This window comes from Cebus imitator, unplaced genomic scaffold (assembly GCF_001604975.1).
Source record: "Cebus imitator isolate Cc_AM_T3 unplaced genomic scaffold, Cebus_imitator-1.0 Scaffold326, whole genome shotgun sequence".
Lineage (NCBI taxonomy): Eukaryota > Metazoa > Chordata > Mammalia > Primates > Cebidae > Cebus > Cebus imitator.
Window position 1 is genome coordinate 1404030 of NW_016107641.1, and position 18376 is coordinate 1422405.

General features: G+C 46.5%; 1 protein-coding gene across 3 annotated transcripts in view; it reads left to right on the forward strand.

Moving 5' to 3' along the window:
- WDFY4 (WDFY family member 4) overlaps positions 1–18376 on the forward strand; it is a 307995-nt gene that overhangs the window by 192910 nt on the left and 96709 nt on the right. For all 3 annotated transcript variants that reach the window (XM_017504669.2, XM_037729965.1, XM_037729964.1), the window contains 4 exons: positions 1025–1102; positions 6736–6942; positions 8319–8370; positions 10739–10905. In XM_017504669.2, the coding sequence (XP_017360158.1) occupies positions 1025–1102; positions 6736–6942; positions 8319–8370; positions 10739–10905 (504 nt within the window). The remainder of the gene's footprint in view (positions 1–1024; positions 1103–6735; positions 6943–8318; positions 8371–10738; positions 10906–18376) is intronic.

Here is an 18376-nt window from a genome sequence, read left to right on the forward strand (position 1 = left end):
GCCGCGCGGGGCAAAGCAGCCGCGCGGGGCAAAGCAGCGGCGCTGGCCGGCGCTGGCCGGCACAGCCGCGCTGGCCGAAACAGCCGCGCTGGTGACCGTGGAGCACCTCTGCCCGGGAATTTCCTAGTCTGTGGGCAATAAAAACACGGCGTCCACTCACCCTCTGCGCTTTCACTGGGAGCTGCAATCCTGAGCTGTTCCTAAACGGCCATCTTGGATCCCAAAACTATTCTTTTAAATTTACCAAAGTTTGTTTTGTTGCCTTAGCTTCCCAGCCCCTTGACCTATTTGAAAATTTGCATATATCTCAAAGTCCAAGAAATATAAAAAAGCAAAAATGTTGGGCATTTTTGTTAATAACAGTAATAACTCAGTGAGTTCCTCTTCAGAATCTTGGCTCCTCAAATCTCAGCTCTCTTGGTAGCTCTCTGCTGTCTTAAAGTAGATTGTTCAAATCTCTGTCTTTTCAGTCATTCTTAGGAGGAAGGTTGAGCTGCAAACTAGCTCATCATAGATGGGGATGGAAGCAAGCCTTAAACATATATGTGAATGTATTCATATGTGAGTGTGTCAGCATAGGTGAAGCCTGTATTTATATGAATCCAATTGACCAACAAATTCTGTAACCATTATTTCCTCTATCAATTCATCAGTATAGAGAAGTTCTTATCTAAAATCACAACTATTGCTCACGCCTCTAATCCCAGCACTTTGGGATGACAAGGCAGGTGGATCATCTGAGGTCAGGAGTTCAAGACCAGCCTGGCCAACATGGTGAAGCCTGTCTCTACTAAAAATGCAAAAATTAGCCAGGCATGGTGGTGGGTGCCTGTAATCCCAGCTACTTGGGAGACTAAGGCAGAAGATTCACTTGAACCCAGGAGGTAGAGGCTGCAGTGAGCTGAGATTGTACCACTGCACTCCATCCTGGGTGACAGACAGAGACCTGGTCTCAAAAAATATAGCAAAATAAAATAAAATCACAGCTATCATTAAGCTGTGACTTGTTTTCTCCTTTCTCCAGGATTTTGTGTCATGTATAGAGAACTATAGAAGAAGAGGACAAGAGCTATATGCATCTTTATACAAAGACCATGTGCAGGTAAGAAACAAAACACAGGCTTTCTCTATACAGTAAGCTGGAATCCACCTTGAAACTGAAAAATAATCTCAAGGGCTTTCAGTTTAAGTTCTGGATTGCCCATCAGGCTTGCACCGCATTGGTGTTTTTCATTTTATCCTAAATGCAATGGGTTGCCATTGATAAGGCAACCCATTGCATTTAGGATTTTGAATTCTAAGTCTGCCCCTTCCTATGACTGGGGTCTGAGCCTCTGTGTGCTTATCTGTAAGCTGGAATAATTTCTCCTACCTGTGAAGATTTAAGAGCAAGTGTGAAGCACACAGACTTGTGGCTGATAGGAAATGGATACTCCATGTGTGGTTATAGAATAGTTAAGAAGTTTATTTTTATTTGGTGTTACTGTTATTAACAAAAAATTAGCATATTGCTAAAATAGAACACATCATACAGTCTTAAAACCCTGTTGAATATATTATTTACTCAACAATTTCTTTGTCCCAAAGTCACTGTGAGGTATAAAAAGATACTCCTGTGTCTTGAAGATATTTGAAACTTGTAGATGAAACTCAGAGTAAAGAAATGCCCAGAAAACATGATGAACTCAATAATAGGATGTTCCCCCACTGGGAAAGGAGTGATTGGGTGTAAGGAGCCATTAGTGTGCCCTGTGTGGGCTACAGATCAGGAAGGCTGAAACATGGTGCCCAGTGCCAGGAAACAGAAGAGACACTAATCATCTGAAGCTGAGTTGCCCTAATTTCCCCCATAGAAGCCCACAACATGCCCTGGAAAGACCCATTCATGGATGTGCAGCCTGCACCCCAGAAACACACAACTTAGCAACATAGCCTCCCAGGCTCTCATGAGTGATGGGAGCAACAGCTTATCAGACAGGACACTTGTGAGAAAGGAGGTTTGGTGTGTACAGGATGTGCTCATGACTGTGATGGTCAGAGGGACCAGCAGGCATGTCTAGTTTCTCTGAGTGCACAAGCTGGTTTTTCACAGACCCTGTGGTTGGACAAGGGTTTTCTCTGTGGGAACCTACCCCACTCCAACATTGCTGACTGTGTTGCATAGCTGGGTAGGGGCCTTGCTGGCTTATTTGGGTGTCATCTGTGCCTATTGGACAAACCATTACACATCAAGGACCTACCATAGGGATTGACAGATTTCACTCAAGACTAGCAATATGATTGACAAATTTAATTCCCATTGAGGGACAAATAAGAGGAATCTTACAGGATTGCATCCTTTATTGGTGGACATCCTCATCACCACTCCACCGTTTTGAGACCGAGGATGTGGTTTATCTAAACTTCCGAATTGGTATGTGATCTAGAGTGCCTGGGAGATACAGTTACAGCCCGGAGAGGTGCCCTAGGGTACTTCGTGAAATTCTTTTGAAATTTATGAGATTATAGGTTTGCGTGGGAAGAATGGCACTCCTTCAGCAGAGGCTTCAAGCCCAGAAGAAAGGGATCCAGCCACCTGGAAGGTTAGCCTGTCTCATCTTCAGCAGCAGAGCTGACTGGAGTTCAGAAGGGACTTGAGAAAGTTGTGCAGTTTTCGTGTTGATTGAGGTATTTTTGATAAAATCAGTATTTGGAAGCTAATCCACGAGGATACTTTCCAAGTATTTAAATATTAAAGACAGGTGGTTTTGATATTTGGAAAAGTGCAGATATAATAACCATCTGCCAGAGATAATGGGATGTGGACCATTGCCCTACTTTTCTAAGGGGCAGTATGCTTTCCCAACAAAGGCCCAGTCTACTTCCAGAAGTCAGGTCCAAACTCTGGACAGAGATCAGGCTTGAGAAATCTGCCATGTTCTTTGAGGACAGCTTCTCCCAGGTGCACCCAATGAGGCCCTCCGAAGAAGAGGAGATTCAAGGGTCCCTGCTCACAGGCCAGCCAGTAACACACCAGGCAAGACTTGTCTAACTGGGCACTTTACCCACAACTGAGAGGTGACTGGAGATGACAGCAGCCCCAGGCACCACAAGGCGTCATTGCCTCGTGCTCTGGAAGTTACCCAGAACATCGTTATATCCCATTAATATCTCAACAGAAAATCTTGCAATTCAAGTAGTTTATCAGCCAAATTTTTTGGTGAAGAAGTTCTGGCAAAACGTGGCCTCTACAGTCTGGCCCAAAGATTCCCCTTTGCCTTGTCCGCATTATCTGCATTCTTTTCTCTGTGGCCCAGCCTCTCTTGCTCTGTCTGTTACATACTTAGGCCATCCAGTTCTTATACTGAATCTTCATTATAATTTGAAGAAATGACTTATCCTGACTACACAGTCTTTACTGGTCGGAGTTCCTTGTGAGACGCCTGAAGACTAGAAATGGCCACTGTCCTCTATCCCTTTCTCTTCCAGGGCCTCTAGTTTCCACTTCTGGTTCGGTCTCTATCTACTCACTGAGTATTTGTCACAGCTCTCTCAGATGCAAATATTGGAAGCTCAACTCATACTGCCATAGGCAACAAAGAAAATGTTTTGTTTTACTGAAAAATCCAGGGAAATGCAGGTTTCAAGCAGCACTGGATCAAGTTCCATGCTCTGCTTCCTCTGTGTGAGCTCCTGAGGGTGCCATTCCCAGCCCTAGGGGGTGGTGTCTATCACCCCATCCTGTAACCATTCAGACAACTCAGATTATAGAGACTCAGGTGAAGTATTCATCTCCGAAGCCTGGTCAACCCCACGGAAGCAGCAGAGACTGAAAGTAGGGAAGGGCTGGGTTTCCAAATGTTAATCTAAGTGTTGCTATCCAAGGGTTGCTGTGATTAAAAAATTATAGCCAGTCAAGTGTGGTGGCTCACACCTGTAATCCCAGTACTTCGAGAGGCTGGGCAAGAGGATTGTTTGCGGCCAGGAGTTCGAGACCAGCCTGGGCAACATAGCAAGACCCCATCTCTTAAAAAAATAATAGTTAAAAAGACATTAGCCAGGCATGGTGACACCTTTAATCCCAGGTACTTAGGAGGCTGGGGTAGGAAGATTGCTTGAGCCCAGGTGTTGAAGGTTACAGGTTACAGTGAACTATGATCATGCCACTGCCTTCTAGCCTTCTAGCCTGTATGACAGAGCAAAAGACCTTGTCTCTGAAAAAAAAAAAAAAGAAATTGTAGTTGTCCCCCAGCACAATAGAATCCCTGCCTGTGAGTCTGTGAGCCTTAAGTATGGCATTTAGCCCACCTACGGTTTGAATAGAAAGAGAGCCTTACACTGTGCAGGAACATGGGCATTTCAGAGCATCTTTGCAGGTTTGGAAACTCAGGACTTTTGCTATTTAGTCATCTGACATTCTCCATCCTGGGCCACATGTAACTTGCTATCATGGACTAAATAATCACTTATCTCTCAGGGATCACACCATTGTCTGGCTACAGGTACTCAAGACAAACTGTGTGATCTGTGTTGAAGACTCAGACAGCTGTGCATCTTCAGGCTGCATAGGTGGAGACTTGGGGTGGAGATGTGTTCTTGAAAAATTAATTTGAAGCCAAGGCTGGACAACCCAATAGCTTGGGATTATTCATCCTCCATGAAGCTCCATATGTTACTACAAATGCAAATGTACAAATCTTACTACAATCTCCCGGGAACTGAAATATTTCCACCAAACAAGTGTTCATTCCGTGTGACCAAGTCTCTGTAAAAAGCTTTGGATTGTCACTTGGGTAGTCATTATTTTTCTGGAGGCCTTTGTTTTTGAGATAGGGAGGGTCTTACTTTGTGGCCCAGGCTGGAGTACAGTGGCATAAATCATAGCCCACTGAAGCCTTGGACTCCTGAGCTCAAGAGATCCTCCTGCCTCAGCCTCCCAAATAGCTGAGAGTACAGTCGTGTACTGATGTGCCCAATTATTTCTTTAATTTTTGTAGAGACTGGGTCTTGCTATGTTGCCCAGGCTAGTCTCAAACTCCTGGCCTCAAGCAGTTCTCCCACCTCAGCATCCGAAAGCTCTGGCATCAGAGGCATGAGCTATGATGTACATCTTGGGGTTTTTTATTAACCAGTTGGAGTACTACATAAAATGCTAGCACTGTTTGGGATATGAATTTAAGAACTGTAGAGAAACAAAACGATCTTGTTTTGAAATAGGATTAGCTTCATTCACAATGATAACACTGACTACTTAAGCTGAATAAGGTACCATATTAAGCTCTTGAAAATATTGTCCTATTTAATGCTTCCAGAAGCCCATTATTTTATTATTATGGTACTGTTATTAACCACATTTGACTGATGAGGAATTTGAAGATCCTCCAGATTGAACTGCTGGTGATTCACAGAAACATGATGGATGACCAGGTCCATCAAATGCCAGAAACCACCTGCTGAGCACTGTCCCCTGCCCCCAAGCCATGCTTTCATGGGAATGCCTCCGACAAGTTCAGAGAGTAATTTACTCATTTTAAACGACCAATATTTGTAAGGCCTATGTCTAAAAGTCTTCCAGTTTTTTAGAAATGCTAGCAGAAACCATGAACTCATAAAATAACAGCCACTCATGAAAGAATCTAGCGCTCATGATCAAGGAAGGCTTTGGAATCCTACAGACCAGGTTTAAATCTCTGCTTGGCCACCTGTTGGCTTTGGAGAAGGCACTTCTCCTCTGCAGACTTAGCATCTTCGTGGAGATGATGGAAAACACTCCTGGTACCACTGGGTAGAGGAAATGAGATAAAGCATGTGCAAGACTCAGCCTAACACATGATTATGAGTGTCTTTCCTGCTCACGTTGTTATGCTTCTCGTCATTAGCATTCACCTTTCCATTTTCTGAAAAGATTAAATTTGGGACAAATCCCATCAAATGTTTGAATACTTGCAAAAGTTTATACTGAAAAGTTGACTCTACTGTCCAAACTGAATTGAACTGCTTATTTGACAGGTTATGGTTGAAACTTCAATGTGGTCTATAAAAGCAGTTTGTGGTACCTATGTATTTTTAGAAAGGTTTGAGTCATACTCTAGCAGCAAGTGTGACAGTCAGAGACCACAGATGCAAACTGTGAGAATCTCATAGCTATTAAGTGGGATTGTTTGCATTACTATGAAAGATTTTAGCTCCTATGAACATTCTAGAATCTCTGAACATTCTGGAATCTTATAATCTTAGGACTGAAAGGCCCTTAGACATCATTCAGGCCAAGTCTCTCACTTAGTTAGAGATTCTGAGATCCAGAGATGGGAGTGACTTGCTCAAATCAACCAATTTTCTTGACAGCTGGTAATTCCCACAGTGCAGACCACTGGAAAAAGTACATTCAGCCTCATTTTTGAAGGATGAGACTGTGGTGAGATTCATGTCCATTTTGTAAAATAGCCGTACAGTCCACACTGATGAGCAGCTACAGGACCTTTCTGCCCAGCATCAGTAGCCTCATGGCTCTGAAGGCCAAAGGGCAGACAGCATTCTCTGCCCCTAACTTGGATTAAGAGATCTTAAAGTTGAGCAACTTTAAGATCTGAGGTCCTGACTGCAGTGGGTACTGTACACATCCTGAGAGTGTAGAGAGATAGTATCTTTCTCAAACAATCATGGGAGACTTGACCTATTCACCCAGGAGGTTTGGGGCCAGGCCCATAAGGCTCATAAGGCAAATGTGTCCAGGATGACTTTGTTTCTGCTCCCCAGAGGAGGAAATGTGGCAACATCAAGGCAGCCAACGCCTGGGCCAAGATCCGGGAGCAGCTTTTTGGGGAGTTGGGCTTGTGGAGACAGGGGGAAGAAGCCACGCCCTGTTCCCTGTGGGAACTCGACTGGAGAGAGGGACCAGCTCGAATGAGGAAACGCATCAAACGCTTATCTCCACTGGAGGCCCTGAGTCCAGGAAGGCGCAAGGTAGGAGTCAGGTGCAGTGGGATGGTGCTGGTTCCAGGTAGGGCCTGATAGGAAAGCAGTTCCTGAGCTTCCCCATCGCATGTTGCTTTTCCAGGCTAAGATAACACATACAGTTAAACGTAGGAGAGTCCCAAAATTTATTCTCAATGTCATTTAAGAGGAGAAAAGCATCACTAGCCGTCCTAGGTACATAGCAGGAACACTATACCTACAGCCTGAATGAATGGATAAATAGTGAATGCTGAGTGGGTAAGTGGTTCTTACCTTTGTCACGGACACAGCCCTGCACTGCAGCCCACACAAGTCCTGTGGAATCATCTGGATGCCAGTGTTTGGAAAGGGTCAGGGGATGGCTCTTGTCTACGCACACGACTTACTTGTTATTGGACAGTTCTAACCCATACTGCTATGAGCATTACTGCGAATCCCACAACAACTTTTACGATGCAAATCTCACGAACTTGATTGTTTCTGCAGTTTTGAGCTGTTCATCTACTCGTTCCAAACAACATTGACTTTCCAAACAACAGAATCTGGGTAGTCCCTGTGAGTTTGCTCTAATGAAGCTTGAACTGTGTCTCCAAACTCCTATTTTGGCTCTTAAAAGACAGTAAGCCAGCTGGAGTCATTTTGTAGGAGATATAGAAAATACATTAATAGTTTTACACATCTTCATTGAATGATCATAATTTAAAATATCCTCAACGGCAGCCTTCCAAACACTGGAATGCTGGATTTTTCCTTCTGCGTTCATCACGAGTAACAATGTTGAGTTTATTCTGGGGTCTCTAACTTCAGCATATTTTACTCATGCTAAAAATCATTAATAAAACCGAATGAAAAAATTATATTTCATTTATTCAGTAGACACGTATATTTTCTACATATTGACAATAAACATTTGGTGGTAGGTAGTATTTTCCCTCACTACATTTCTTAGGAATTGGAAGCAGGAAAAATAAGTAGCCTGCTCACTGTGCTGGTGACAAAGCCAAGGACTGGCCACGAAACCTGGTCTCTGGTCTCTGGCGCTGTCCAGCCCTGGAGCCTCCCCTGGTCACACCTCCACGGTGGCCCACACAGAGCCATCCAGGATGCTATCTAATCCCATTTTGGCATCTTCCTTGGTAATTACTGTAAGTCTTACTTACTGGAAGATTGTGGGTTTTTTCCCCTTTGACTCAGGAACATTAATACTTGCGTTTTATTGTAGCCCTTTAGGATTTAGTGTTTCTCTCCCTTTGCATCTGAGTCTTGCATAATTTGAAGGGGTCACATGCATGTGTGTGTTTGTCAATCTGGAATTGGCGGGGGGGCGGTGAAGCATATATGTAGCATCTGGGATTTAATTTTTCTTTTCTCTGTCCTTATTTTAGGAAAACCAAGACAAAAGTGATCATATTTCTCAAGCAAATGCTGTAAACCAAGGTATTCAGTTTAGCCATTTTTTCTTTAATAATTAAGCTAATTATTGGTTTTATTTAATATTTTATTAAAGATACTAAATTAATATTTTAGAAGAGTAAAGTGTTATTGTAAGCAGCCCTGAGACTCTTTTTATTGTTACTGTGCTTCCAGAAAGAAGAAAAGTCTATTTCAGCCCTAGACACTTGTTAGGAGAAAGGTTGCAACAATAACAATTTTTGGGGAGAAACAGTCTTGTCAATTTCCTATACCAGGGAGACCTTAAAAATGCTCCCAAACAAGTTTTCTTGTGCTGTCACCTAGGCTGGAGTGCAGTAGCACAATCACAACTCACTGCAGCCTCAACCTCCTGGGCTCACATAATCCTCCTGCCCCAGCCTCCCGAGTAGCTAGGACTACAGGTACACACTACAATGCCCAGATGATGTTCGTATTTTTTGTAGAGACGGGTTTCACCGCATTGCCCAGGCTGGTCTCCAACTCCTAAGCTCAAGTGATCTGCCAGCCTTGGCCTTCCAGAGTGCTTAGATTACAGGTGCGAGCAACCACACCTGACCAGTGACTGCTTCTTAGTGCTGATCAAACTTGTCTCATTTCCTGACTAAAGGATTTGCAATGAGCTCACTACCTTGTGTGTCTGCAGTAATGCAAGCCCAGAGTGAGGATCCTGGGCTCTGATTCCCCAGGTGATTTGGGGTCTTACTGTAGCACAGAGCATGGGATGACACTGTGATACCTGTTTGCCTCTCTTCTCTCCACCCCAAGCCCTATGACCCTCACATGAAATGATTGTCTGCCTGCTCCACCTCTCAGAGGTGGGGGTTGCAAAGAGTGCAGTGGTGGAAAGCATGAACTGATTATTTGGTGGACAATGGCCATGGGCTTCTGTGTCCTCTCACTCCATGGTGTCTCTAGTATGCACCCTGATTAAGGAACTCAGCCAAGGGAGAAGAAAGGCCCTGTGGCTTACCACCCCACCTCTCCTATGCATCTCTACCTACAGAAGTGTTCTCCCTGCATGGGGGAAAGATGTGAGGGTTTTTGTGAGCAGCAGACACTTTCATTCATCTAGATGTGAGACTCCCAGGTGGGGAGGAGATCAAAGAGGAGAGCTTCTCGACACATAAAAAATGGCCCATAGCCTGCCAGCTGTGTAGTCAAGTGAAATGTGCCTGCTCCAGGCAGATGATGCTCAGGACAGGTGACGCTCAGGACAGGTGGGGGAGAAGCAGGATCTGGAGATCTGCATACTTGCATGCTTAGCTTGGATCCAGGTGTGCCCGCCCAGAATTGTCTCAGGAAGCAAATGACTGCATAATAGTACAGTTGTGATAGTGCAGAAATAGAAACATCTCATCTGTCAAAAATAGGAGACAGATTAGTTGAGTATGAAACTGCTATATAATAGAATATTACGAAGCCAATTAAGTTGTTCAAAGGACTTTTAATAGAATTGGAAAGTGTTCATAATGTAATCTTGATTGGAAAAAATATTAGAGAGGAAAAACTGTGAATGCATTATTGTTCTTATTATGTTAAAAATTGCACATGTGCATGTGCTTATACCTGTAAGTACAGAAAAGATAATGGAAGTAAATGGACCAAACTGTAAATAGTGGAGCCAAATAGACTAGAGATGAAAAGACCAGATCCTGGCCTCAGAGAGACTTTATTCAGATTCTACCTCTAGTTCTTAGACAGCCTATGACCTTTTACAAAGTAAATAGCCTGTTTCAATTTTTCCATTTGTCAAGTGAGGATGAAAGAGTATCTCTAACCTAGGTGGGAAAACATTTTAAAATGTCATCAGAAATATCCGTCACAGAGAATGGAGTTACTAAATGGTAGCTCTTATTGTTGGCACTATCTCTGAGTACATGGGTTAGATTTGTTTTATTTCTCACAACTTCATATCTGTTCCAAGTTTTGTTTTTTTTGTTTTTTTTTTTTACAATAAAAAGACATTGTTTTTATCATTAGAAAAAAGCAGCAATATTCAAAGAGCGAATGAAGTGAAGTTGAGAAAAAGCAAATCGTGGCTGAGCCTCTAGGGAGTTGCTTTACTGACTAATGAGGGTGAATCTAGAAATGTTGCCCTGTGGTCACCAGAAGTGGCAGAGCAGCTAGGCCTGGGCATAGCTGGGCCCTCCAGGATGAGCCAATTGGAAGGTATTTTGACCACACCCCAGGGTGCCCCAGATGTGTGGCGTCCATTTCCAGAAGCAGTGGAGGGGCACAGTGAGAGATCCGCACTCTTCACTTGGCTCTGGAGCCTTGCTGCTCCTCACTGATGTAGGCAAGTGCTGTGTACCAGCTCTCACCATGGCAGGTGTCTCCTGTCAACACCGCGTGTCCCTTTATGCTGCTGCAGATGAGCTGACATCAAGGGAGGCTGAGAGTGAGCCGGACGAGGTGGGGGTGGACTGCACCCAGCTGACCTTCTTCCCAGCCTTACACGAAAGTCTGCACTCAGAAGACTTCTTGGAACTGTGTCGGGAGAGACAAATTATTTTACAAGAGCTTCTTGATAAAGAAAAGGTAATATACCCCACTGCAGTGTCCTTTAAGATTTTTGAGTTATTTGTTAAGATTGTCAGACAGGAGAAAACAAAGCTTTCTTCATTTACATGGGGAATGAGATTTCCATTTGCTATGAAAACTTTCAGCACAATAATCAGTGAGAAAAAGGGTTAGGTTCCTAAATGTGTTGGCCCAGAGAATGGGTGCAAAGGGAAGTCTATGCACCCTGCATCTAAAAATTTAAAAGTTATACCTCAAGCTAACAAACTTAAATGAAAAATGCTCTAAGTTCCTACTTCGACCTTCGTAACAACCTGAGAGGCAAGTTTCAAGTTGAGAATTCTTGACCTTCTTGCAGTTCAGCATCTTGGCCTCCTGCCTGTGGCCTGACTACCCTGAGAGGTTCCACACCTTGAGGGGTCTTGAGCACATGTGTTTGGATACCCCAACCCACATGTCCACATTGTCCCTATGCCTCGGCCTCACCTTGGACACCACTCAAGCCTAGGGGTAAGCACACTTGTGGCACCATTAGCCTTCAAAAGGGTGGCCATGGAGATGAAGTGCACAGGCCCAGGAGGCAGGCTGGGACCAGGTGGCAGGCAAACCCGGGGTCCCGGGTGCCTGGAGCTGGGTTGGTGGAGCCCCACCCTTTGTGTGTGTATCCTGTTGGCCTGGCTGGCAAGGCCCCAGAGAAGGACCCCTCTTCCTCAAGTCTAAGAATGTGATGGAAGATGGAGCACACGTCTTAGAGTAGAACCGGCCTGAATTCTAGTCCCAACTTGGCCGCATATTAAATGGCACGTCACCTAACCTTTGTCAGCCTCCGTTTTCTCATCTTCAGTATGGAGTTCTGGCTACCATCTGATAGAAGTTTGCTCAGGTTTAAATGGGGAAATGGAAGTCCAGGGACTAGCTCGGAGCCAGGCATAAGAGAGATGCTCATCAAAGCGGAGTTCTTTTCCCTTTCTGAGGATTGGGTGGTTGAAGGGTGGTGGGCCTCAGGGTCTCTGGGTGAATCGAGCTTTCCAGTAGGGATGTAAATGAAGGAAAGACTCATAGAGGAGCAGGCAGGCTGGGGCTGGGGGGCCACAGGGGACACACAGAGATGAATGCATGGGAGCTAGAGGCTAGTCTGGCCCCAGGATGAATGAGAGTGGATCTGAAACAAGGCCTACCTACCCTTGAGTAGGTAGGCCTTGGTTTCTACCTCCTGAGAGAGGAGCCTGGACATCCAGGAGTAGGTCCGAAGCTCAGAGAGCCTGGGAGGACATGAGCAAATGACTGCTACAGAGCTTTCAGCGAGTTGCTTCCCTGCTTTCAGGTTTGGGTCATAGTTCAAGCGGTGTGGTCCTATAACACTGCTATCTTTCTTATACCTGCATAACCAAAGCTTCCAGATGCTTCTTGCATCACCTCCTGCCTTGCTGCTGGCACACAGAGTGACATCAGCACTTCACCCATATACCTCTGTCACTACTAATCCTTCTTACAGGAGGGACTCCTGTTGCCTGACCACAGGCGTGCCTGGAGCAGTCAGTCAGTCAACACAGATGAATGACATGTTAAGTTCATGTGCATTTTATTTTGATTATAGAAGTATTATATGTCTACTGTGTGAAATTTTGATAAATGGATATTAAAATCTATAACATACATGTACGCATAAGTGTGTATTCATAGCATCCAGTTGCTGAGGACTAACAGCAGATCATTACAGTTGGGATATATCAATATATTAATATGCTCATATAGATAGATGGGTATTTAGTAAATACCTTGTCCATTGAAAAAACAGCTAAGACGTCACTGCTTTCTTTCCATAAAAACTTTTCTTTGCTTTATGGCCTTAGAGGAGCAGCAGTTCTCAGCTGGGGGCAACTTTACCCCACAGGGGTCCCTGGCCATTGTCTGGAGGCATTTTTGATTGCCATGGTCAGGGTGAGAGGGTGCTCCTGGTGCCCGGTGGGCAGAGGCCAGGTCTGTTGCCAGGCCCCTACATTGTCTATGGTGACAAGGCTGAGCACTGTGTCAGGAAGGATCCACAGTGAACAGATGTCATGCCCCAGCTCCGCTGGCCTTCTTTCCTGATTATGTGGCGTATCCATGTTGGTTCTTTTCATTGCTTTGGTAAGAGAACCATGGCAGTGCTTTATATTCACTTTCTATTTTTGCCAAAAGAAATTACCACAAATGTAGCGATTTTAACGCAACACACATTTATTGTCTGGAAAGTCTGGGAACAGCGGGGCTCAATTGGTTCTCTGCTAGAGCCTCACAGGGCTGCAGCCAGGGTGTTCGCAGGGCCATGTGTCTTTCTGGAGCCTCGGGGAAGGCATCCTTTCCAAGCTCATTCCGGCGCCGGCAGAATCCAAGTCCCTGTTTCTGTAGGTCTGAGCTCCTGTTCCCTGCCTGCTGGCTGCCGGAGTTCATCTATTTCTTGGGGTACCCAACTCCCTTGCCCTGTGGCCCTTCCTCCTTTCACTTCCTGCAGCAGGTGGCATCCTTCTCACCCTTCAGATCCTCCTGGCCCCCTCTGCCTCCCGCTCCCCGCATATCACCTCTCTGACTGACTCTGCTGCTGCTGCCTAGGGCACAGGAGATGGCACTAACTCACACATAACCCAGGATCACATCTCTGATTTAAGAGCAACTGATTTGTAACCTTAATTTTATCTGCAAAATCCCTTCAGAGCAGTGTGGGTGTTGGATGGGACAGCTTCCTTGGGACTTCTCTGGAATACAGCCTGCCACTTTGGCACCACTCAGGCTGCTGTCCCCCAGGGTGAGTCCCTAGCCTCCCAGGAGAGCCTCTGCAGGTGGCCTGACTCCCTCAGGCATCCAAGGCCAGCTGGGAGTTCCCACCCTGGCTGGACTAGAGTTTGTGGTCAGAGTCCTGAGCAAGTCCCGGCCCGGCCTCTTACAGCCTGCAGGCCTTTGACACTTGTCCTGTCCCTGAGAGTCTTGTTTCTTGTTTTTGTTGACTGTCCACCAGGTGACATTTCCCTCAGGGGTCTTGCTGGGGAGCAGGAAGGATCTGAAGCCCCCAGGTGACTGACTTTCCAGCCTCCGAGGCAGGACAAAACCAGAAAGGGGCTCTTTTCCCATCCGCTCCTCCCTGCCTTTTGTTTAAGCTTCAGTCTTCCTTGGCCCTCCTGTGGCTCAGTGGGAAGCTGTCAGAAACGCCGCACACAGTTTGCTGTTGCATTGGGGATCCTCAGGATGTGCAGACGGGAGCACGCGAAACCCAGCGGGCGATGGGAGGGAAGACAGTGGGAGCTGCCCTGCTTCCACTTAGCGCCAGGTGGCCAGTACCTGCAGGAGGGAGGGGCCAGCCAGGGACCCTGCGTGAGTGTCAGCTCCCGGCCCGAAGGAGGACTGGACAGGGTGATCCTTGCCATTATCTGGGCATCTGTCGTTGCCTTAGTTGTCTCTATGCATTTTATGGGGCTCTGCTTGCTGCCCCTGGCTTCATGGGGAATTGTGAGAAAGGCTGGACCCAAGCTGAGTTCCCGCAGGGTCAGTGAAGACAAACCACCAGGCACGCCTTCTCCTGGAGATGCAGGCCCGGGGACGTTGGGGCAGGGCAGGGTCCCTGGTGAGGGGAGAGTGGAGGCTACAGGCAGGGTCAGGGTACAAACCCTGCCCATTTCTAATTCTCTTGCCCACACTTACAGGCTTAGCAACTGGGTGAGTAAGAGAACCATTCCCAGCCTTCTTTCCGTCATCTTTAGAATGGGGATCTACTCCTGGTCTCACTAGTTTGTGGCAAAGATCCATGTGGGGCTGTGTCTCTGTCTGACACCGTGCCCTGTGAGGAGGCAGCTCTCAGCCACCGGTGTCTGCTATTATTGCTGTGGCTGTGGCTGGTCTTTTCATTGTCCCAGAGGATTTGTTCTCACTCTCCCAGAAGTAAGAAGGGACCTTGGAAGAACCCTGGTACCTAAGGCATGACCTTGTAAAGTGAAGGATGAAGGATCCTGTTGAGAATGAGACTCCTGTGAGGCAAGAAGCCACATGTCTTGGGGAAAGGCTGCAGGGAGTGTTTGGCTAGATGGGAAACTCTGGAGGTCTCCATGGGTCTGCTTGTCCTGCTGAGATGGTGAAGGATGAGACAGAGGGTCAGAGTGGAGCCCATGAAGAGCCTGATCAGCTGGAATGGAGTTTCTGCAGAGTGCCAACACTCACACCAAATGCAAGGTTTTGGGAGAAAGAGGAAAGTTTCTAGGATGAGGCTGAGGCCTGGACTGATGTGCAGTGAAATCGAGAAGGTCCCTAAACAGAAAGCACAGGCAGGGAAGAACATAAGAAAACAGACCTCAGGAACTCACATGAATCAGAAAATCCTTGAACAAGAGGAATGTCCTTCTGCTCTAGACTGAAGGAGCAGGACTCTGGCTGGCTGGCGGGACATTTGGGGCCTCTCTGTGGCCTGTCACTCCCCCTCCTCCTCATACCTCCTCCAGCCAGGTTCATGTAGCCCCACGCCCACTCGCTCATGGCTCCCAGCCTCTGGGCCTCCTGGGTGAACCTGTCCTGGTGTGCTCCTTCCCAGCACACTCCCACCCCAGGGCATAGCTGGTGGCTCCATCCCCTGGGCCTGCCCCAGCCGTCTCTAATTGCCTGATTGATGATTTCTGAGCCTGCCTATGATTCCTCTGAAGGTACAGAGAGACTTGGGTTCCTTCGCATCCCTTCCTTCCCTGACACACAGGGTGTGTGCTTTGGAAGAACCTGAAGACCTGGTGAGCTTGGCCTGATGGGGCTGCATGAGTCAGGAGGTCCTCCAGGGGAACCAGCCTGCACACAGACCTGGGTCTGCTCAGGTGCCTCAGGACCCAGCTTGAGGGAGGGCATGCCCTGGGGGCACCTGGCTCATGGAGGAGCCTGCTCTGGGTTGGGGAGGGGCTTGATTGGACTGGAGCAGGCGGCCACACCACCACCACCAGGGAGGCAGAAGTCCATCATTTGTGCCCAGGAGGGCAGCTTGGCACAGCAAAGTGCACAGACTGGATTGAGAGCTTCATTCTGCTGTTTGCTTGTTGCTATTATTATTATTAGCAAAATGTGAACAGCTAGATGTCAGAGCCCTTGCTTTGTGTTAGCTTCACGCAGTCATTCAGCCTCACTGTGGCCCTGTGAGAGGTGTGTTAGTCCATTTGGTTGCTGTAAAGGAATACCTGAGATGGAGTAATTTATATTGAAAGAGCTTTAGTTGGCTCACAGTTCTGCAGGTTGTACACAAAACATGGTGCTGACATCTGCTTCTGGTGAGGCCTCAGGAAGCTTTCAATCATGGTGGAAGGTGAACGGGAGCCAGCACATCACGTGGTAAGAGAGGGAGCTAGAGAAAGAGAGGGAAGAGAGGCCAGGCTCTTTCAAATAACCAGATCTCAGGTGAAGTCTCAGAGAACTAACTCATTCATTACAGTGAAGGTAGCACCTGGACATTCACAAGGGATCTGCCCCCATCATTCAAACACCTCCCACTAGGCCACACCTCCAACACTAAAGGCCCCGTGAGATTTGGAACAAAACATCTAGACCGTATCGGGAGACTTTATTATTTCCGTTATAAAGATAGTAAAAACAGAGCCCAGAGTGGCTACTCACTGGATTGCTATGATTTGACCTCAGATCTCTCTTACTCTCAGTTCATATGTTTTTGCCCCCTCTCGACTGTCTCCCAACTCACTGTGTTGGGCAAGTTACAGACCTTTCCAGCAATCTACCCCTCAGCAGACTGCCCTTATTGCACGTGGACTTGTAGCTCCAGGCCCCGTTTGCTTTCTCTACAGCTGTTGTGGTTAAAGCTGGTGCAGGCGGGCCTTCAGGTCCCTCGCCAACATGGCATCTCTGCCTATGATGCAACATGTCAAGCAGGTGCCTGCCTGCCCTCCTGCATGTGCCTTAGCCCCTGGTCCACTGTGGCCTTATCCCTGGACCACTATGGTTTTGTGTCAAGGATAGGAACTTGAGCCAAGGAAAGGAGGATGGGTGCACTGATTGTTGACCCATGAACATGTTCAAGCAAATATACAAAAAGTTTGTGCAAGGTGTGTGTGTGTGTTACTCTCATATTTTCTAGGCTTGTACCATTCATTAGCCTGTGTTGAGGCATTTTGTAGCAAGCATTGGTTATAAGCCGGGACTTCCCATAATTCCGATGTCACCATGAGACCTTGTGGGCCTTGTGTTTTTTCTAAATTTCTAAGTGAAACATGCCCACAATAGGGGTATGGCAGGACTATGCATGCACCTACGAATCCCCACCCCTCCCCCTGCTACCATTGCAGAAGTGCTTACTTATATGGCCTTTGCTGGACACACGGCACAGGAGACTTTCCAGGGCATGACTGCTTTCCAGGCATCTAGGTGGTGCGCCTCTGACAGAACCTCTGGAGCTGCAGGCACCTTCCTAGCCTTAAGGGATGCTGGTGGTGCCGGCACTAGGGTGGCAGCCGCTTAATTCATTTCTTTGTGTGAACATTGAAGTTCTGTTGCCTCCAGCGATACCTGAGATGGTAATTATTCAATTATTCTGTGCCACCTCTGCGTCATTGATTAATGATTCCCAGGACCACAAATGCATTTCTCTACAAACAGCTCCGTTTGACTTGAGGAGTGCTTGATTTAATAAATGTTAATTGTAGGTCCATGTCAGTTACCACATGGCTGGGATGTCCATTGCACAGCTTCCAGAACCAGGCCAGAGTCAGTCCTCAAGTGAGGGTTTCCTTTTGTTATTGTTCTTTGATTACACAAAAAATGAAACGTGATTTTTTTTTCATACAAACTCAATGTAAAATATGAGTTTGACCTTGGTAGAAATGATCTGCTCAAAGGGAGAGATTTTTTCTCTGGACTGCAGAGAGTGGTATCTTCTACAAGCTCCTTCCAGGCATCTTTAGCTGAGGCTGTTTGTAGAAAGTGAGGGGGTTAACCTTTCTATGCAGTAACTCTCTGCCTTTCTGAATCTCCGTGACTTTCCGAAATGCAAACAACACATGCCATCCTTACTTAATATTTCTGAGATGCAGGTTATCATACTTCATATACAAGGCCATTCCAGAACTGGCCCAGTGGTCTCCCTGGGCTTACTTCTCTTATCCACAGATACACATGTGCAACCACATGCACACACATACATGTGTGCATGCACACATATGCACACAGAGACACATGTGTGCACATGCACACACACACATATACACACCCCACTGACATTTTAATTATACAGAACTACCTATAGTCTCCAAAATGTCCAGCTGGTTCAAGACTTTGTGCCTTGGAATGCTCCTCCCTGTTTTTGATCTTCGTAACTCCTCACCTCCTCAGGAACCATTTCTCTGGTGTCACTGCTGCCCCCACTTCCATCTCAGTCTGAGTGAGACACACTCCTGGGTGTTTCCAGAGCACCTGTGCTTTCCCTCCCACACTGTACTGGGAGAGCTGATAGCCTACTCTCTCTCTATCCTGTTATGTTGTA